The sequence below is a fragment of the Lissotriton helveticus genome, chromosome 1_1, assembly GCF_964261635.1.
Source record: "Lissotriton helveticus chromosome 1_1, aLisHel1.1, whole genome shotgun sequence".
Classification (NCBI taxonomy): Eukaryota; Metazoa; Chordata; class Amphibia; order Caudata; family Salamandridae; genus Lissotriton; species Lissotriton helveticus.
In genome coordinates this window covers 486,291,382-486,314,750 of record NC_136057.1, presented here as the reverse complement: position 1 = coordinate 486,314,750, position 23,369 = coordinate 486,291,382, and the positions used below count along the sequence as shown (strand labels likewise).

At 47.5% G+C, this 23,369-nt stretch overlaps 1 protein-coding gene across 1 annotated transcript in view; it reads right to left on the bottom strand.

Moving 5' to 3' along the window:
* POLR3B (RNA polymerase III subunit B) overlaps window positions 1–23,369 on the bottom strand; it is a 943,591-nt gene that overhangs the window by 613,512 nt on the left and 306,710 nt on the right. Inside the window, exon 5 of the mRNA XM_078673925.1 lies at window positions 8,837–8,912. Within this exon, the coding sequence (XP_078530051.1) occupies window positions 8,837–8,912 (76 nt within the window). The remainder of the gene's footprint in view (window positions 1–8,836; window positions 8,913–23,369) is intronic.

Sequence of the window (23,369 nt, the reverse complement as noted above, 5' to 3'; positions counted from 1 at the left end):
TGGTTGGTTGTGTGTGAGTGTGGGGTGAGTGGGTTGTATGGGGTGGCTGTGCACGTCCTGGCACTGGCAGGGGGAGGGCAAGGTAGCTTTTTTGGTTGTTGCTGTCCTTTTGCTCGCGGGTGGGGGTGGGGGGACTGTTTCTGACGGGGTGTTGAGCCCCACTGTTTTTGAATGGCGTTGGCACGGGGAAGGCGGGATAGAGTGGTTTCTTGTTGCACCATCCCTGCTCATGGGTGGGGGAGGGGGGGGATTTTTTCAGGGGTTGTGTGGTTGGGGGCGATGTGGGGTTGGGGTGAGTTGTGGGGGGGATTTGTTTTTGGCATAGAGTGTACTGCGGTTCGCGCTCCTGGGAGGCTGCTTGCAGAGGTTGAACTTGGGTGCCCGGATGGGCAGGACCAAAGCTTATGGGATTCAAATTTTTAACCTGGAATGTGCGTGGCCTGGGTACTTGCTCCAAACGACACAGGGTGCTGTCCTTCCTTCGCCGCCATGGTGTTTCAGTGGCGTGTTTGCAGGAAACGCATATGAATGAGGAGGGTGCTCTTAAGTTGGCGAAGAAATGGAGGGGTCAGTTGTTCCATTCCTCCTTCTCTACCTATGCTAGGGGGGTCCTGATTTGGGTGGCGCCCGGGGTTCCCCTGGCGGTTCAGTATGTCGAGGCGGATGTCGAGGGCAGATATATTCTTATACGAGTGAAGCTTGATGGGAAGGACTTCCTGCTGGTGAACTCTTATGCACCTAATATGGATGACCCGGGTTTCTTTACCAGCTTGCAGGAGCTTATAGTGTCAGACTTAGATGCTCCCCTCCTCTGGTTTGGAGATTTTAATTGTGTACTGGATCCACTATTGGACAGGCATCCCCCCCGCGCGGGTACGAAGCCTCGGATGACGGCACGTCTCCGGGAGGTGATGGATAATCTGGGTGCTGTCGATGTCTGGCGCCTCAGTAACCCGGGATTGAAGATTTACACTTGCTATACCCCCACGCACAACACACATAGTCGCCTCGACAGGGTCCTTGCTGCCAATCTTAGTGCGTCCCTTGTCTTATCGGTCACGCATCAGGCCCGGTTTTTATCCGACCACTCGCCCGTGACGTGTATGGTACAATGGGTGGACCGGTCCTCCCGTCCGAGGACCTGGCGGATGCCAGGGGATCTTTTACAAGATCTGGTGGGCCGGGACCATGTGGAGACGTCCCTGCGTAACTATCTAGACTTGAATTGGGGAGTGGGTGATGTTCCTTTTGCGATCAAATGGGATGCCCTGAAGGCAGTCGTGCGGGGCGCATGTATGGGGCTGACATATGGTGTACGCAAACAGCTGCTCCGTGAACTCACGTGTGCTGAGGAGCGCCTCAGCCGCTGCCAGTCCTTACCGGACCCGGATGGGCTGAACCTGGACTCTGAACGGACGGCCCGTGAGGGCGTTCATGATATCCTGGACCGGCTGGATAGATTCACTCCTGGCCGCTATCGACAACGTCTCCACCGTGAGGGGGACAAGTCGGGCCGATTGCTGGCCTGGATTCTCCGCAGGGAATCGGCCCCTGCACGGATCGTGGCACTGAGAAACCCCGCTGGGGACCTGGTGCACTCGGAACGAGACCTCCTTGTGGTGCTTCGTACCCATCTACAGAAGGTCTATACCGCCGACCCCCTGGTAACGGAGGCATCATATCAGCCATACCTCCGTGACTTGCCTCTTCAGGCCCTCTCTAAGGAGGATGCTGAGGAGATGGACGTTCCGCTGACGCTTCACGAGGTCAAGGTGGCGTTGGCCGCCCTGCCGAGGGCTAAGACACCGGGTGGCGACGGTTTCCCCCCGGAGTTTTACCAGGCATTTGTGGATACCCTCGCGCCTCACCTCCAGCAGGTTTACCATGAGGCATTGGAGCGAGGCATGCTCCCGCCCACCATGCAGCAGGGTGAAGTCTGCATGCTCTTGAAACCGGGTGGGGATAGCTGTGACCCCGCGGCCTACCGGCCAATTACTTTAATCAATACCGACGCGAAAATCCTTACTAAGATCTTGGCCACATATGGCGCGCTTAGTTCATCATGATCAGTGCGGGTTCATCCCGGGCCGCAATACCGCCATGAATCTCCGGCGCCTGAACCACGTTCTACATGAAGTGCGCAACAGGGAGGAGCCTCAGGTCCTGGTCTCGATAGACCTGGCTAAAGCCTTCGATACAGTTTGTTGGGGGTACCTGTTGGAGGTGCTCCGGTTGGCGGGGGTGGGGCCCCTTTTCTGCGCCTGGATCCGTATTCTGTACAGTGCACCCACAGCCAGGGTCAGACTTGGAGCGGCCCGCTCGGAGGAGTGGCAGTTGGGCAGGGGCACTCGACAGGGGTGTCCCCTGTCTCCGCTCCTATTTGCTCTGGCGATTGAGCCCCTAGCGGTGTCACTCCGTGCGGAGATGGCGCCCTGGGGAATACGTGTAGGAGATGGGGTACACTTGGTCTCGCTTTACGGGGACGATGCGCAGTTCTATCTGACCTCCCCTCGGGAGTCGCTGCCGCTCCTGTTACGCCACCTAGAGCGCTTTGGTGCAGCTTCTGGGCTACGCCTTAATCCTGAGAAGTCCCTGATCTTTCCCCTTGCAGGCTGCGGTGAGGACCCCAGCGTGGGTTTCCCGCCCCTGGGACTGCGGTGGGAGATGGAGGCCTTCCGCTATCTGGGTGTCCAGGTAGCAGTCTCTGATGAACAGTTGCTTGCCCGGAACGCCAACCGTGTCCCTACTTCCCTACAACAATCGGTAGCCTTCTGGAATACGCTTCCGCTCTCTCTCATGGGACGGCTGGCCATCTCGAAGATGGTGATGCTGCCTAGAGTATTGTATATCCTTCAGAACACCCTCTGTCCTCTTCCCCCTTGTATTTTGCACAAGCTTAATACGATGCTCACCTCCCTGCTATGGGCGGGCAGGCGCAGCAGAGTTGCCTTGCGCACGGTGGTCGGACGCTGGGAGGAGGGGGGACTGGAAGCCCCGTGCTTTGATTTATATTATTACGCGGCCCAGCTTCTACCTGCTGCGCGCTGGTTCGCGGGGGCGGACAATTGGGAGTTGCGACTCCTGGCTGGTAGCGCGGATGAGAAGGCGTTGCAAGTGGCTCTAATGCGTGGCAGAGGAGCGGATGACGCGCTGCCGTACATTGTCCGACACACTGCGGGACTTTGGCAACGAGTTGTGGAGAGGGTGCTGAGACGGGCCCCTTTTCATAGGGAGCTACCAGTATGGATATTAGCACTGGTCACACTAATGGAGGAGCACATGTCATTTCGGGAATGGCGTAAGGGCGGCTGTGACACCTTGGCAGATCTGTATCCAGACGAGTCCTTCGTGACCATGGAGAGAGCTACGGAGGTCTTCAGTCTTACTGGGGGTCAATACCTTCACTATAGAGGCCTGCAGGACATGGCAAGAGCGACCTGGCCACAGTTTCCTGAGGCGCCCCCGGTGTCCCATACTCTGAATATCCTGCTGTCGTCCGGCACAGGACGGAGACTGATAACGCTGTTATATACGGCATTACGATGTGACTCGGCCCCCCCGATATCCCCGTCCTGGGCGGCGTGGGAGGCGGATCTAGGGGTTGCCTTAGACCCGGGACAGCGGAAGCGGATAGGGGCGATTACCAAGAAGGTGTCGTGTAATGCACCTTTTAAACTGATCCATTTTAATTTCATGCACCGCACTTATGTAACCCCAGTTGGTTTGCACCGCATTGCTGCGGATAAATCGGATGCCTGTCCTAGGTGTGGTTCAGTCGGAGCTGGATTTTTCCATTTGGCCTGGGAGTGCCCACTGGTAGGAGTCTTTTGGAGAGTAGTAGTGGTACATATCCGGAAGGTCTGAGTCTTGACCTAACCCCGCTCCATTGTTTGTTAGCCCTGGTCCCCAGACCTAGGAAGAGGAATCTGTCATATAAAATGCTACAGCTGCTCTTGGTACTGGCTAGAAGGAGGGTGGCTATTACCTGGATGGGGCAAAGGGCGCCAGATGTGACACTGTGGCTTCGAGATGTGGGGGAATGGACATTGGCTGAAGAAACGCACATGCAGCATACGCGTAGAGATGAACGGTTACCGGAGGACTTACTTGCATGGCGTATGATGTGCGCTGTGGGGTCGGCTGACAGCGACTCCGATGCAACTAGTGCAGCATTGTTCTCCTCTGAGGAATCAGGACCTGGGGAAGGGGCGGTGGGAGGGGGTGAGGGAGAGTAGGTGGTGGAGTAATACCCTGTTGACTGCGCACAAGTCACTTATTGTCAGTGTCTATACTAGCATTGTATCCCGAGGATTTAAATCTTGCATCTCCTGTTATATCTGTAACTGTTGGAGCCATACTAGGACTGTGAACTGTATACGCCTGTATCTATCTATACTGATGCCAATTTTGGGGGGACTGTATTGTTTATTTTGCTGAAAAAATAAAGTTAAAAAAAAAAAAGATGATAACCCTCAAATCAAAGAATGGCTCAAAGCCATGGATGCCCTCATGGTAACCTTTCCCTAGCAGACTCGGTGAAATCTCTAGGGATCACCCTAGACCCAAAACTCGACATGAAGAAACACATCTCAAGATTTGCTAAAAGTGCCTTTCTCAACCTTAAACTACTATACAAAATAAAACCCTTCCTCCCACCCAAGGACCTTCAACAAGCCACCCAGGCTCTAGTCCTCTCCAGAATAGACTATGGAATTGCGACCTTGACAGGGACAGCAAAATCCCACCTTGCCCCATTGAAGACGACACTCAACGCAGCAGCAAGAATGGTCTCCGGAATTAAGAAATTTGAGCACATCTCTCCAGCCCTCAAAGAACTCAGATGGCTCCCAGTGGAGTTGCGAGCCAGTTTCAGAACAGCCTGCATCACGCAGAAAGCCCTGCATACAGGTGAACCAGAATACCTGGCCGCCAAACTCAATAGGGCAGGCCAGTCCAGAAACCTCAGGAGCTCCAGCTCTCCACTGCTCATCCCGCCCAAATCTCGCAAGCACAGAACTACAGCCAAATCTTTTGCTGGTAACGCTCCCAAAATATGGAACTCCATTCCTCCCCACATTAGAACAATCTCCTCATTTTCAAAATTCAAGAGGCTCCTCAAAGACTTCTTCCTCGACCGTACTCGAGGGATCTGAAAGACCCTGGACTGCCCCCTATTCTGTCACTCTAGCTTTACCAAAATTCCGAGTCTGACAACAAGGTCGCAGACGATGATATCTTCTGGATACAAACATTCTATCATCAGATTCTGAATGTTTGATTTTCAGTCTGCTCACTATTTTATTTGCTGTATATGTTGTGAAGCGCTCTGATACCCTTTGGTCCAGCTAGCGCTATACAAAACTGCTAAAATAAAAATAAAAAATAAAAAACAAATCCGAAGGGCGGACCACTCCTTCTCAATCATCGAGTACCCCGACCCATTTACCCCACATGCGGTGAAATTTCTCAGGGCACCCCCTGGCTACATATAGAGGCCGCTCCTGCGCAGCGCACCAATCCACCCCCCGGAGCCAGCGTCCTAGAGTGGGAGGAACAGTGTCTAGCCAATGCGCAGCAAAGTCACTCTTAGCGACCGCCAATGCCGTGTTGAGGAAGAGCTTCTCCACCCTGGAGCCGTCCAATCCATCGGTGACGCCCAGCAGAACATGGATGGGATCAAGAGGCACCTCCCAGCCCAGAACCACTGTCATCTCTTGCGTTAAAGATTCCCAATATCTCTGTATCACAGTACACAACCAAACCATATGGTAGAAATATGCGTAGGGGTGGGAGCAGCGGGGGCAGTGGGCGTCAGGCCAGAGCCCAGTGCAGTGGAGACACAGGGGTGTAAGGAAGGCGGCGAGCAGAAAATAGACTTGGACCAGGCAGAGTCTTGCCGATACTGCAATCGTCCTGTGGGGCCATCAGGGCGTCCCGCCAGTCCTCGTCCTCATATTTGGGCAGGGACGTGCCATCTGTAATTTGGGAGTGAAGGGCGTGGCGTAGTTGCAATTATCGAAAGAATTGAGAGGGATGGAGGGAGTGTCTGGCCTGTAAGTCTTGAAAGGATCGGATGTGAGTACCGTTCCAGACGTCGTCCAACAAGGTCAATGAGATCCCACTGCCAGAACCCTGACAGGAAAGCAACTTCACAAAGACTAGTGCCACGCCACAAGGGAGTGTAGCGAGTCAGCCTGCCTGCCCATTGAGTATGATGAAGTGATGCATGCCATGCCAGGAATATGCCGCACATGACCTCGGGAAGAGCCCGGGGAACTGTGGTCTCATAAAGCATCCCCTGGATAGAGGAGAAGCCAAAGATGTGAAGTTCCAAGCGATACGCCGGGCCGGACCAGCCGCCATTAAACCAGTCGTGAATCATGAGGAGACGAGTCGCTAAGTAGTAGAGGTAGAGGTTCGTCATTCCGAGACCTCCGTCAAAAGGTTCGACTTGGCATTGGGCCAGGGCCAGCCTGGACCTCCGACGCCCGCAAATGAATTTAGTGGCCATGCCGTCCATGTCCCGGAACCAAGAACTGGAAAAGGAGAGGTGAGTGTTCTGGAGCATGTACAAAAAACGGGACAAGATCATCATTTTGTACAGGGCAATCCTGCCCAGAGGGTTGAGAGGCAACGTGCGCCTTTTAAGGAGGTTGGCGCGGACGCGCCTAGTCAGCGGGATGACATTGAGTTCCCATGCAAGGCTAAGGAGTAGGGAGACCCAGGTCCCCAAATACTTGAAAGACAGCTGCCGAAGCGGAATCGACAACTGCCAGTCAAAGCACTCGCGTGATAAGTGTAAGGGGATAAGGACGGACTTGGCTGGGTTAAGCCGCAAGCCGGAGGCTCGTTCAAGAGTAGCCAATGCCCGAAGGCAGCGAGGTCCCGATCAGGCTGGGTCCGCCAGGAACAGCAACACATAATCCGCATATAACGAGATTTTATCCTCCGCTAGGCCGGGCCACCTCCAGCTAGTCAGGGAATGGTCACTGCGGACAAGGCACGCGAACGGCTCCATTGCCAGAGAGGAAAGGATCGGGGAGAGGGGGCATCCCTGCCGCGTAACCCGTTCACGATCTGTTTTTAATTAATCTAAAGTACTCATGAATAAAGGTGACAACCGAGGAACTTGGAGTTATTTATTTTTTTTATTTTTTTTTAGAGTATCAGGATCCCAGTTCTATCCAGGAACTTTTATGTAAGAATTCCCTCCTTCCACCAAGTCTTTGTGGTCTTCGTGGAGGTTTGAGTTCGCCCTAGTAGTATCATCTTACTTGGGTGGGGAAAGGATGTCTATGATGAAGCATGACACTAATATGTGTGTGAGACTTCTTCCATTAAGGATGGCTTCCCTCATACGACACTCCCCCCCCTTTCCAATCTAATATCAACGGATAAGACACCCCTCTAGAATCTTAGGACAGAGTCTCTTTTGTGTATCTGCAACACTGGCAACTCGCATTTGTGTTACCCACTTAAAAGGAGGTACAAGTTTTAGTTAAGCATTCTCCTGCTTCAAAAATGCCACACTTCGATGCAAGTTAATGTTTCGATGCAGTTCTTGAACAGAGCCATGGGTATTGCACTTCAATGTTGCCATGGGTTACACCCCCACTATGCCTAAAGCGTTTGTTGCTGTGATTAATGTCAACTCTTTCTCTTCCTGGTTTAGATGCTTTTGCTTTACTTATTTCCTTCTGGGGGGGATGGAAGGCGGCGAGCAGAAAATAGACTTGGACCAGGTGGCGCATGCATTCCTTATTTCCGGATCTTTGCAGCACGGTGGGTGCCAGTGGGAAAGCTGCAGCCGTCGCGCAGTATATGACAAAGCACCTGATGTGATATTTTGAAAGTGTTGTGGAGGGGACTGGGGGGCAGAGGATGGGAATAAGCAGCAAATAAATGAAACAGCCTGCCGAGGCCGGCACATGCGCCGTGGTTACTGAGCATGCTCTGAGAACAGTACTTGGCGTTTTGAGCATGGCTCAATGCCATTAATATGCAATAGTAATCAGCTGTTTGCATTACTTCGCTATGAGAATAAGCAGCGTAACAAACCAAGATTAGAAGTACAGTGTTACTTTAAGCTTCTCTCAAGAACTCTCATGTTTCCCAGTCATCTGAGAAATGAGAAAATGAGCAGGAAACAAAGAATAGTGAAGTGTGAATAAAAACAGTAGCGCTTGTGAAAAACGCTGCATATGTTTAGCAGTACTTGGTTGCTGTTCTCAGATAGGGCTAAACTACGGAAGAGGTATGACGCATGCATTCCATGTACCAATAGGGAGAAGGAATAAAGAAGCAACGTGGGTGCCAGCAAATGGCAAACCTACCGGCGGGGTGAAGCCCACAACAGTAGATACAACATGTCTCTTCGAAACAGTGCATGCATGCTGTCTCGAGCCGAGACCTAAAAAGGAAGGGAAGCCTACAAGAGCTAAGCTATCGAAAAATTGCTAACGAAAACAACTCCTGGTTTTCTGTGGACAGGCTGTAAGCCTGCAAAGTTGTAAGCAATACGTCTCTCAGCACAGTGCATGTGCTCCGTAGGCAAAACATAAAATTGACAAAATGGAGCACCCATGTAAACCCAGGAGTTCAGTTTCAATATACACATTATATTAGAAATAGTGTCAACTTAGGGACTTATTATTAATCAAAGGACGAACTCTGCTCAACTCACAACTAGACTATGTAACAATGGATTGTATGAACGGGAATCTGGAATGATCTGGTTTAACCATAGATGCTCAGAACCTAGATGTGATTGAGCAGGAAACAAGCAAGAAATGCAATATTTAAGCATGTTAAGAAATCAGATATTCAAAATGTTCACCTCATGAGGCGCTACTGGTCTTGTAACATTAAAGCTTTCTTCAACATCTGGTACACCAACATATATGTTGAGATATCTGAAACATAAAACAAAACTGACCTTAAACTTTAATGTCTAAAAATGATCAATTAAAATAGTAATGTGTTTCAGAAAACAAAATTCTATAAGGTGTCATGACACACTGATATACAATCTTACCACAGACATACAATCCATTCCTTACAACAACAACAAAATATATATATATACATATATATATATATATATATATATATGCTGTACGATATAAATTAACTATAACTATTATTATATTATTTAAAGACAGTTTATTAAAAGGTTTCTTACACTTTTTGATTTGTCCGTAGTTTACTTTGACAGACTTTTCGCTATCACAGTTCGCTCTCTTGCGTATCATTTTTGTTACTGCCTCTAACAATCATGTACAACCAAGTAGCATGCTTTTATAAATAGGGTAGGCATAATCGCTATCGGGGTACATTACTACTTTAAAGCAATTATGACATGAAATCGATACCAACATTATACCACTATTTAACTCTAGATTTAATAAGAGATTCCCTATTCTTCATCATATTTTTAAGTTGCAGTTCAAACTTCCCATTAATCTATCAATATATATCAGACAATATCTAAATCACTTGCAATGAGTTTAATTACATAGCACATCCATAGTAAAAATATAAGCATTAAAAACTCCTATCCAAGCATGCTACCCACTCATCCTCTATCCATCAGACCTAAAATGAAACATCTAAAGATAATGTAATCTTTTATTTCATTATCAATTATGCATTCAAGTACTCCAGCTTCTCTTCATTCAGCTAATATTTGAAGAAGTTATCGACAAAGGACACATAGTTTTGGGTGTTTTTTGTCGTAGCCCTCATTGGATCATTACACATTAGTGTGGCTGTATATGTTTTACAATATTCATCTAAACAAATGCTTCTGAAAATGTACAATAATAACATTTACGGATTCTTCTATCATAAAAAAATAGTATTCATTTTCTTTCTAAATTCTCAATTATCTTACCACCCTGGTTTTAACCAAGGTTCTGGGTTACTTCACTAACTTTTATGGATTCATTGTTTCATGAAAATGGGGTTGTAACCATCCAGCTACCCTAAAAACAGATGTACTAACACATAGTCTGTTGTAATTCCTAGTCTGATGAGATCTTAGCTCAAACTATTTTGTCACTGAGAGGGACCAACCTATACAGCAATATAGTCCCATAAGAAATTTAAATCATTCTTGCGTTCAGCACTTTCAATTTAGTTCATTAGAAGTGAAGGCAATTTTAAGGTAAGATAGCCTTAATAAATTAGATCAACGTTATGACTCAGTAATGTCTATGTTACAATGAATAGGCCATAATCATTATTCAAAGTAAAGTGGACTATTTAAATCTGTTCACTGTTTTAGATTTCTAGATTTATATATTAAGTAAATTATTAAATGATTCATCACTTCACTGTATTAATGAAAGGAAACTGTTTCTTCAGTTAAACTTTTATGAAATGTAATGTATTAAATATAATATCAGTCCAGGTAATCTGATTATCAGCTGACCCAACATTAATAACGGAGACATAGGTCTCTTAAAAAAAACCTTTTTATTTGACGTTTGATATATTGAAGAAGTTTGTGACCTCTTTATTATATTATCCCATTTTTGTTACAATATTCGGATAACTCTTTATTAGATAGCAAATTGGGTGCGGGATTTAGCCTTTTTGGTATAAAATATTTTTGTTAGCTGTATTAAGGGGAGCACATAACATCTGTAAAAGAGCAGGTCATATTTTCTATTTGTTATGTGGTATGCTCGGGTGACTCCATATTATTACAGAGCATATCAGAAGAAGATAACTTAATGGTAGAATAATCATTTATTTGTGCATTCCCCCCACTAGTGATTAAATTATAATAAGTGGAAACCAATTCAGTTCCTCATTTGGTGGTATACTGATTAAGTTATGCATCATCTTATATACTCCATTAAGTTCTTCATTCAGTCCCGTTTCATGTCTTTCAGATAAGTGAAAATATTTTCCTTGCATGAACATAAGACCTTCCCTGATATCTTATCCGGGATTAATGTTATTTTTTTCTAATATTAACCATCTAAATTGATTGTCATTATGTCCTTCTCTAAAGCCAATGTAAATCCTCTTAGATAGGAAGAAAATCCTGTAACTTACATTTCCCAATTTACAATTAGTATGGTCAATCAAGTGTCTGGTAAATTCAAAATTGTTGCACTATTATCAAGTTATTAGAAGCATTGTAAGCATTACACATTAGTCTGGCTGTATACGTTTTTACCAAATTCATGTGAGATGAAGAAGCAGTCGTTGTAAGCTTTGACATTTGAAAGTGCAAAATCTAATAAAAAATTATATTAAAAGTGTGAAGTAAATTTGTTTACTTTTGACATGTGTGTGCAATGTATATTTAGAGGCACTACAGGTGCCATATTTTCTATGGTCTTTTATCCGTACGAAACTCCATATTTCAGTATTGAGCTGTGTGTTATCAACAATAAAGATATTGTTATTTATACGATCGAATGTAAAAACTGCTACATCTGTCTTTTACTTCTTTGTTTTCTGGTTTCAGTAAGTGTTCTCTAAGTTAAGCTTAACTGTTTGTAAGCTAGCCTCACCATTTTAGGTTAAATTCTAAAGATTAGTTTGATTGTCAGTATCTCTGCGCCTTCCCTCGCTACATGGATAGGATAGGGACTTCCCTTCCATTATCTCCCCACACATAGAAGGGGGTCCATTTCCAGCCCTGAAGAAAGTCCTGGGCCTTTACGGCTCCTTTTTGGACTGAAACATGTCGGCACCAGGGTCTTAGGACCATAAATATCCAATAAAGACCCGTTTTTTAGAATTTTACTGACCCAGCCAGACCCAAGAATAAAGGGATACCAGGGATCTGACTGGTCTTTTAATCTTTAAGCCCCCTTCCTTCATCTATTCAAAGAGCTACCCAACACTGTGGTTGTGCCCACCCCGACTTTTAGGAGTCGGGGTGACCCAATGATGAAGCATGACACCACTAGGTTGTGTGAGGGTAATTAAAAAGAAATCGTGTTTTTTCCCTTCTAGGCACACGGATATGAGTAGCATGGTCCTCTTGCCTCGAGTGGCTGTTTGTAATATCTTTACTACCACTCATGGTGGAATCTTTCCCATAACATTGCAGATTACACACCACCAGACATTCTGTCCTGGTGCAATCTTGTTAGAGTATTTTTTGTGAAATATGTAAGCTAGCCTCACCATTTTAGGTTACATTCTAAAGATTAGTTTGATTGTCAGTATCTCTGCGCCTTTTCATACTCCTACCTCACTGAGCAATTCCTACAAATACGTAGAAATTGGACATAGGGTAAATTTAATTTAAGACCATGTTTATGGCCTCCATCAAACTGGAGTAATGTGTTATAGTCAGTTTCCTTTGCATAAGGTGCATTTTCAGATGTCCCAGATGATCATGTATTCAGAAGTCCAAAAATTCAATAGATTGCAAATTTAATCTATTAGAAATAATAAATAAAATAAAGACAATATCATTTATGAACCCAATGCAATTTGTATGGATTTGTCAAAAGAGTTGGAGTAATGTTAGATATATTTCTGTTACAAAACTGCAACATAAAGTGAAGCTATGCTGGGGGCAAAAGTAGCGCCTATGCTTGTTCCCTTCTCAGGTCGAGTCTGAGCCGGCGCGCAAGCGCTGCTCTGGCGATGATCTTTTGTAGTTCAGTATGACAGAGAAGCCCCGCCCACTCCCCCGCCCATATTTTTCAATGAGTTGTGTCTCTATCCTTTGTAACTGCTGGCTTTTGATTGCTAAATAGACTTGTTACTCCCTCCTTTGTAAGGACATGTTGTCATTTGTATTCTCCAATGGATACTAGCCCCTTTACTTGGTTGTTACACGGTAGGTGTACTCTTTTCTTCATTGAGTTTCTCCTAGGCCACCATGTACATAAATTTTACATGCACGGGCGACGCACCTTATATGTTAGCACGGCCCCCGCTTTCATATGTGCAACATGGAAGCCGCTGCATTCACGAGTAGTTTCATTTGTGAAGCGAGTATAGCTGAAGCTGAGGAGAACTTCAGATTTAATTTATTCCGGAGTGAATGTTTTTTTTTAACACTTATTTATGGCGGCCGAGCGTCTAGCTTTACTTTGTATGCATGTTATTGCCGCTCTGTGAGCCTTTCCTTGCTTCAACACCCCCGTTCCCTCCCACCCCCACCACCCCAAGAGGAACCCGTCATTCCAACAAGTGCAAGCCTAGCAACAGATAAATTGCTGGAGAAGTTACCAGAGCTTAAGCGGCGAGGAGTGCCGGTGTCATGGCGTCCTCACAAGCGCAGTCAGTCTATGTCCGACTGGAGTCTGCTAATAATAGGGCCAGACACAACGGTGGTGGCTTAGCCCTCCTTGTACAATTTGCTGCTAGAATCCAGGACACAACGGGTGCTCGATCCTCTAAATTGGCTTGCTGGCATTGTTCAGTCTTTTACGGTCTGCTGGCCCGGTGCCCATAGATCAGGCGAGGTACCCACAGATACGGACTCACCTGGGGGTGTGAGTAACATGGAGTCACTCCGTCTTTACAGTGCCTCCGCTCTCACGTTTTAAAGTAGGTGGAGAGGGTTGCACTGTTCACGAGCTGCTTTCTCTTGCATACTGAATACCCTCCCATCCCCAATTTCACAAGTGGAACGGGAGAACAGTGTAAATCACTTTGGCAGTTTCTCATTAATTCAGCATCTAGAGAGCATTTTACAACATCTGAAGCCGCTAAACTACCACCCCGTGTCCCCAATGTGGCAACCTGCCATGTTTAGAGGTGCGGCAAGGAAGACGTGCAGTGAGTGCCAAGAAGTTGATAGACCGCGTCGCTGCTGCAGCGTGCCAAGAATGACACGTGACTAAGTGTACATTTCAAGATAATTCGCTTACACTTTCATTTTTAAAAGTACACACAGAAACTTACTCTTGCTTTGTCTTTGTGTGTGATTTCATAGTCCGTAACATCAACTTCCGTTTCTGTACATGCTTCTACCTCCCGAAGAACATACTCTCAGCCTGTTTCAGTTTGAACGTCATTGGGGAGATATTGAAATGTTTTTAGTGCAGGTCATCTTTTTCTTTCTCTCTTGTGTCTAGTTGGGTGATCCAAGTGCGAGTCTGTGTGTTTGTGTGTGTGTGTGTGTGTGTGTGGGCGTGTCTTAGCAGACTGATGGAAGCATGTTGTCTTGTATTTCCAAAATTCTGCCCTTAAAAAGGCAGCTTGTCTAAAGTGTTCTCAGTTAAGGTGTGTGTGCTGGACAGTGCTGTGTAGACTCAAATGGTTGAAAGGCGCCAAATTGTAGTCTTACCAAGAGACTTTATGCACAAGTTTCTGGTGTGGAAAATTAATCCACAATGAGTATATTACATATTAGCTGTGTAGCCCTTGGCCCCTCCCTGTTGGTATCCTTCTGTATGCGCAGAGCATAATGAGGCTGTCGCCTGAGTAGGAGTGGGCACACACCCAGAGCCATGGTGGTTGGTGATGTTCTGTGTGTGCGCGTGCAGTGGTACCAAGGCAAAAATCCCAGGCTATATACAGTGCATTACAAGGAATGTCAGTGAATCCAGTTGTCTCATTCGATCCAGTGACACTAAATCCATTAGAGAATAAAGATTTCCTGATGTTAGTCCTGGTGCCATCCTCTGCTGTCATATTAAAAGTGTGTGCTGCTACAGCAAATCTCCACTACAGACAGTCTCACTGGAACTCAATTAATTCTAGAAACTTCTTTAAATAGTAACTCTACGGCCATAATCATTAAGGGAAACATCCTCGGTCCCATTTATTCCTAGCAACAATAGTCTTAAATGCTCTATAAATGTCTACTACAGCCTCAGAGCTATTAGCATTATAAATTACAATGCCTTTTAGTTATGTGTTAATTTTCATAACAGATAAATAAAAGGAATTGTCACTTACAATGCCAATAGCCTAAACTCTTGCTAATGCGAGACCTATTTCATTGCAAATGCTTGTTCTATTTATTGTTGCTATTTTTAAACATAAAATATTTTGCATTAAAACCAATTTTTCACATTCTAAAATAAAATCAGTATATTGTTTCAAAAGTTCTAGTCATTAATTTATACCCGACATTATTGAGCAGTAAGAGGGATTATTTTTATGTGTATAAAACAGCATGCCCTACCCGCCGCGCAGCGCACGTACGCAGCGGGTGCGCCGCCGGCACGCCGAAGGCGCGCCAAAGGCAAGCCCTTCTGCGCCCGTCCACGCAAAGACCACGCCAGGCGCCAGGGATGCTGGTTCTTCTCTGCCAGGTTTAAAGGTAGGGATCAGGTATTCAAGAGAGGAACTCATGGATCTGTGCAAGGTTAAGGCTCATTGCAAACACACTTTAGATCCAGAAACCCTTGCTAGGAAAGGGTCTTCTTGTGTGTTTTGTGATTTTTTGACTATAGGTTGAGGAAAGGAGAGTTCTGTTATTACTAAGGCGATAGGTACTCCCTCAGTTACTGAGAAGTCAGTTCAGGGCTTCCTCATTAATGCTAGATCCCCGATTAAAAACAAAGTGGCTTTTAAAGATTTTTTGTGAAAACCGGACTGGTTATTCGTAACTGAAACATAGGCTAATGATTTCTCAGGTCGGACCTTGTAGAGGCTATCATTTTGGGATACTGCCTTACCAGATTAGACAGGGTATGACGACATGGGTGGAAACTGGGTATTTTGTTCAGGAATTCTTTTACCTGTTGCTCTGAACCACTCACCTCACCTCTCGACCAGTACCAGGTTTTATACTTCTCTATAAATATGCATCCTACAGAAAGTTTTTCTGGTGTTCTCTGTTACCGACAACCTGGCCCAAGGACATCCTTCAGTCAGGGTTTTTGTAATCTTCTGGAGCCCTACCTAGAAAGAACAAACTTCACACTTCTTGGTGATTTTAATTTTCACTTAGATAATAGCTTAAGCCACGACACACAAACCCTCCTGGAAAGTATGAATTGCTGTAACTTTTCACAACTGGTTACATCCGCCACACATGCGGCGGGCCACACCCTAGATGAGATCTTTTCTAACGATCATCGTATTAGGGTGGGAGAGCCCTTTCCGCTAACCTGGTCAGATCACTTTGCTATTCCCTTTAATTTAAGGGTCTCGGCATCCTGGAATATTCGACCTGAAAATAGGAAAGTGGCTGACAAATGGAATCTTAATCTGATTAGTAATGAGGCTTTCGCTAATTTTCTCACAAATGTTCAGCTTCCAGGACATTTAAGCGGTAACTTAACTGGAGACGAGCTATCTAAAACATTATTAGCAGTTATGGGTACCTTAGCACCCGCAAAATGGCATTACTCAGCAGGAAAAAGGCTTTCTTCACCTTGCTTCTCCGATAGACTGCATAAGTTGAGACAGGAGTGTAGAAAGCAGGAAAGACTAAGGCGCATTGACCTAGCACCTTCAGGCAGATAACTGCATAAACAATGCTTGAAAGTATACAAAGCAGCTATCATGGAGGAAAAGTGAAGGTACTATGTAAAAATCTCAGTCGTTTAAATCCTCCAAAGAGCTCTTTAACATTGTTAACTCCCTTATCTCTCCCTCGGTTACTGACCCAGTGGAGTCTTCACAGTAGTTCTGCGATAGGCGTTCAGCTTTCTTTTGCACGAAGATCTCAGATATCTATGCCCAGTTGGAAGCTCTAAATTTAAATAAGGACTTAGATGCCCACCCTGTAATTCATCAACGGAAAGTTCCAGCAGGAAGGTGACGCCTAGTTTACTTGCTTTTCTGAGTATGTGATTATAGACCATCTAATAGAAGGAGTTAAGTCTGGATCTCCTATAGATCCTTGTCCCTTGAAGGTCCTAAAAAGTGCTAAAGATGCTATTATACTGCATCCTACCATTGTCCTAAACCTAGCCATCTCGGAGGGGCAATATCCCCTGATATGGAAGTCGGCAGTAGTTAGGCCACTTCTAAAAAAGCCCTCACTGGACCCGATGGAACTGAAAAATTATCGTCCCATTTCCCTCTTGCAGGTCCCAGCGAAGATTTCTCACTTGAACTCCCACCAATTCTTGATGGTGCACAACACGGGTTCAGAAGCTGTCATAGCACAGAAACTGCTCTCACTGCGGTCTTTGACAACATTCGTACACAGGTGGATGCAGGTCATACCACCTTACTAATTTTACTTGATCTTACCACAGCTTTTTATAGCTTATCCCCACTGAGACTTGTGGCGCGTCTCAGGGAGATAGGGATTGGGGGCTCGGCTTTAGGGCTTCTCGCTTCTTTCCTTAGTGAGCGGACTCAAACAGTGAAATTGGGAAATTTCTATTTAGATCCAACTCCCCTATCATGCGGAGTGCCTCAGGGCTCTTCCCTGAGCCCTACGCTATTTAAGATCTATGTTGCCCCGCTGGCAAAGGTGGTAAAATCTTTTGGTTTGGATGTGTTCTCGTATGCGGATGACACGCAAATAATGGTGTTCATCACTCATAACATCAGTGACTCAACTCGCAATTTTAAAAATTGCATGCAAGCAGTCTCGTCATGGATGGTGCAAGTCTATCTGAAATTAAATGACGAGAAGACGGAGGCTCTTGTTTTTGGGGACAAGTTGGACATTTGGCCTGGGGAGTGATGGCCTGCCTCTGGGCACTCTCCCAAGTCTCGTCTCCCATGGAAAAAACTTGGGAGTTTTGGTGGACAATTCCCTTTCTTTGAATCTGCAGATTAGCAGGACGGTGGCTACCTGTTTTGGGCTAATCAGGCTTATAAGGAAGATCTCGCAGTTTCTCTCACTTGCCTCACGCAAACAAGTTGTCGTGGCGCTAATATTGTCCAGATTACCCTATTGTAATACCCATTATTTGGGCATTAACAAGGGACAGTTGCGGCGCCTGCAGCTGGTGCAGAACGCCGCTGCCAGGCTGGTGATGGACTTGCCTAAATACCACTCAGTCTCAGCTTCTCTTCTTTCTTTGTATTGGCTCCCTATGGACCGCAGAATTATGTTTAAAACCCTCTGCCTCACTCACAGTGCTTACTATGGCCTGGGTCCTGATGGCATTAAAGCTTTATTTCAACACTATGCTCCCACTAGGAAACTCAGGTCAGCAATCAAACATCTTACTGTTCGTAGGTATAAAAGGGTGAGATGGGATGGGATAGCCTTTTCAATAGCCGCGTCCAAATTGTAGATTTCCCTTCCTGAGGAAATTCCGGGACAACGATCACACACTCTTTTTCGAAAGGTTTTAAAGACCTGGCTGTTTCCTTAAAGGTTTGCCTGAATGTGCGTCCTGCTTGCATAGTGTTCTGCTGATAGCACCTTGACGCCCTTGGGCTAAGTTAGCGCTCTATAAATGTTATATTCATTCATGTGCCTTATGTAGGGCATATGTTGTTGGAATTTGTGGATTTATCCATTCAATGTCTGTTCCCGACTCTACTAGATCTTCAGTGGGCTTTCTCATTCTTGTTTTTGGACCCTGTCTAAGTAGTGCATAATTATCTGTATCCTGTAACAATTTAATAACTTCATCTTCATATTTAAATTCGTCTTTAAGGCCCATGCTCCACCTTTAAGTGCCTGTTCATTTGTTAAATCTATATTTTGTTGTACATATTTCAGGGCTTCATATTCATATTTGGCTTACTCACCTTCCCTCATCATTTAACAATTTTGTTATTAGCAGAGTTTTTAGGTCTCGCCTGATATAGCGCATGCCCTGCTCGGACCGAGACATTTAGTAGGTGAGTTTTCAAAGTGCTACTGCCCTGCTACACGCTTGCATTCATGCGAGCGTGCACGCGCGCAGCCGCTATCGGTCTCATTAAGTTGCTTGTTTTTATTTCCCGTGCTTTCCCCTCTGCGTCCAATCACTTTCACTTTTGTTTGAATCCTAATGTAAATTACCACGGTGTGAAAACTTTTTTGAGTTGCATCAAAATAGTCTTATTATTATTAGTCTTATGAATGAACGTATTGGTCTAATCCTTTGTACTCTCTTCCATGCACGACCATGTATTTACTCTGCTTGTCAATGCCTACCAACTATACACACACACAACCACAACCACACACACAACCACACACACAACCACACACACACAACGACACACACAACCACAATCACACACACACACACAACCACACACAACTACATACACACACACCACACACACCACACACACCCACACACCACAACCACACACCACACCCACACACCACACCCACCCACACAAAGCCACCCACACCCACACAAACCACACAAACAACCACAACCACACACCCACACACGACACCCACCCACACACACAACACCACACAACCACACACACACAACCACACACACAACCACAACCACACACACAACCACACATACCACGCACACAACCAACCACCCACACACACCACACACACAGCCACACACACAACCACACACCACAACTACACACACACAACCACAACCCCACACCCACACACAACCACACCCACCCACACAAACAACCACCCACACACACACCACCACACAACCACATACACACCACACACACACAACCATACACACCACACACACACAACCATACACACCACACACACACAACCATACACACACACACCACACACACCCACAACCACACACACAACTACACACAACTACACACACACCCACACACATACAACCACACACACAGCCACACATACACAACACACAACCACACAGACACAACCACACAGACACAACCACACACACAACCACACACACAACCCCACACACAACCCCACACACAACCCCACACACACACAACCACACACAACCACACACAACCACACACAACCACACACACCACAAACACAACCACACACACACACACAACCACACACACACAACCACACACTCACACAACCACACTCACAACCATATACCACACACACCACACACAACCACAACTACACACACAACCAAGCACACACACCACACACACATACCACCACACACACATACCATCACACACACACAACCACACACACACAACCCCACCCCCCACACACCACCATAGACACACACCACACACCCACACACACCACACCCCCATACACACAACCCCACCCCCCACACACACCACCACACACAACCACACACACAACCCCACCCCCACACACAACCATACACACACCACACAACCACACACCACACACACACACAACCACACACCCCCACACACACACAACCACACACACACACAACCACACACACAACCACACACACAACCACACACACACACAACACACACACAACCACACACACACACAACCACACACACAACCACGCATGACACACACACACACACCACCACACATCACCACCACCACACACACAACTACACACAACCACACACACAGAACCACACACACAAACCACCACACACACAGCCACACACACAGAACCACAACCACACCCCCATTATTACACCCACACCCACACACACACACCACACACTCAACCACACACACAATTACACAACCACACACAATTACACACAACCACACACACACAGCCACACACACAACCACAACCACTACCACACCCACAACTACAACCACAACCACCCACAACTACACACAACACAATCACACACACACGCAAAACTATAACCACACAAACAACCACACACACAACCACGCCCAACCACACACACAACCACGCCCAACCACACACACAACCACAACCAAGCCCAACCACACACACAACCACGCCCAACCACACACACAACCACAACCAAGCCCAACCACACACACAATTACACCCAACCACACACACAACCACACCCAACCACACACACAACCACACACATAACCACACATACAACTACACGCATGACACACACACACAACCACACACACACACAACCACACAACAACACACACACAACCACACCCACACAACCACACCCACGCACGACACACACACACACACACACACACACACCACCACACTCACCACCACCACACAACTACACACACACACAACCACACCTACACACCACCACACACAATCAATCAATCATATCATTTGTAAAGCGCACTACTCACCCGTGAGGGTCTCAAGGTGCTGGGGTGGGGAAGAATGCTGCTACTGCTCAAAAAGCAAGGTCTTGAGGAGTTTTCTGAAGGTCAGCAGGTCTTGGGTCTGCCGTAGGTGGATGGGGAGGGTGTTCCAGGTCTTGGCGGCGAGGTGGGAGAACGATCTGCCGCCTGAGGTCGCTCTTCGGAAGCGGGGGACTGTAGCGAGGGCGAGGTCGGCAGAGCGGAGGTGGCGGGTGGGGGTGTAGAAGCTGAGTCATCTGTTGAGGTAAGTTGGTCCGGTGTTGTGGAGTGCTTTGTGTGTGTGGGTGAGGAGCTGGAAGATTATCCTCTTGTTGACCGGGAGCAAGTGCAGGTCTCTCAGGTGGGGTGTGATGTGGCTGCCGCGAGGGATGTCGAGGATCAGGCGTGTAGAGGCGTTCTGGAGGCGTTGGAGCCGGCTGAGGAGTTTGGCCGAGGCTCCTGCGTAGAGGGCGTTTCCATAGTACAACCTGCTTCTGAAAAGGGCCTGGGTGACTGTTCTTCTCGTTAAAGTGGGGATCCACTTGTAGATCCTACGGAGCATACGGAGGGTGTTGAAGCAGGAGAAGGAGACGGCGTTGACCTGTTTAGTCATGGAGAGGGTGGAGTCGAGGATGACCCCTAGGTTGCGTGCGTGGTCGGTGGGTTCCCAGTGCGGGCGGCCACCAGGAGTCATCCCAGGCCGAAGGGTTGGATCCGAGGATGAGGACCTCCGTCTTGTCCGAGTTCAGCTTCAGTCGGCTGTTCCTCATCCATTCAGCAACGGCCTTCATTCCTTCGTGAAGGTTGGTTTTGGCGATGTGGGGGTCCTTGGTGAGGGAGAGTATCAGCTGGGTGTCATCGGCGTAGGAGAGGATGTTGAGGTTGTGCCGATGGGCGACGTGGGCGAGCGGTGCCATGCAGATGTTAAACAGAGTTGGGCTGACGGATGAGCCCTGGGGTACACAGCAGATGATCTCGGTGGCTTCGGAGTGGAAGGGGGGAAGGCGGACACTCTGTGATCTGCCGGACAGGAAAGAGGTGGTCCAGTCCAGGGCCTTCTCTTGGATCCCAGCGTTGTGGAGGCGTGTTCGTAGTGTGTGGTGACAGACCGTGTCGAAGGCGGCTGACAGGTCCAGGAGGATGAGGGCCGCCGTTTCTCCGTTGTCCAGCAGGGACTTGATGTCATCGGTGGCGGCGATGAGGGCAGTCTCGGTGCTGTGGTTGCTGTGGAACCCGGACTGGGAAGGGTCCAGGATGTTGTTCTCCTCGAGGTAGCGGGTCAGTTGTTCGTTGACTGTCTTCTCAATGACCTTTGCCGGCAACGGGAGCAGGGAGATGCGCCGGAAGTTCTTGAGGTCCTTGGGGTCCGCCTTGGGTTTCTTGAGTAAGGCGTTGATCTCGGCGTGCTTCCAGCTCTGTCCGGGAAGGTTGCTATCTCGAAGGAGGTGTTGATGACTTTCCAGAGATGGGGTGCGATGGATGTGCTGGCTTTGTTGAAGATGTGGTGTGGGCATGGATCTGACGGAGATCCGGAGTGGATGGTGTTCATGATCTTGATGGTGTCATCGTCGTCGATGTTGGTCCAGTAGAGCAGGCGGTTGGTGCGGATGGTGGTCGTGGGGGCAGAGGTCTCAGTGGTTGTTGGGGCGGTTGTGGCGTTGAAACTGTTGTGGATGTCTGTGATCTTGCGGTGGAAGAAGGTGGCCAGCGAGTCGCACAGGTCTTGCGAGGGTGGAACGTCGTTGGTGTTGGGGCTGGGGTTGGAGAGTTCCTTCACGATGTTGAAGAGCTCTTTGCTGTTGTGCGGGTTGTTGTCAAGGTGGTCTTTGAAGGAGGCCCTTTCGGCATATCTGATGAGGTGATGGTGTCTGCGGGTGGCATTTTTGTGGGCGGCGTGGCTGTCCGGTGTTCGTTCACGGAGCCAGATCTTCTCCAGCTTTCGGCAGGTTTGCTAGGAGGCCCGGAGGTCTTCAGTGAACCAACTGGCTTTCTTGTAGGTATGATTGTTGGAGGGTTTCTTGATCGGGGCGAGGGTGTTGGCGCAGTCATTGATCCACTGTCTGAGGTTGCGGGCGGCAGTGTTGGGGTCGGTATGGTCGGCGGGTGGGCTCTGGGCGAGGGTGGTGGTTAGCTGGTCTTCGGTGACTTTGCTCCAGCAGCGGTGCGGCATCTGTTGGGTGCGGTGGTACGTGGTGGGTTTCTTGAAGGTGAAGTGGATGCAGAAGTGGTCGGTCCAGTGGAGTTCGGTGGTATGGTTGAAGGAGATGTGGGGGCTTGCGGAAAAGATGGGGTCAAGCGTGTGACCGGCGGAGTGGGTGGGTGTTGTGACGAGTTG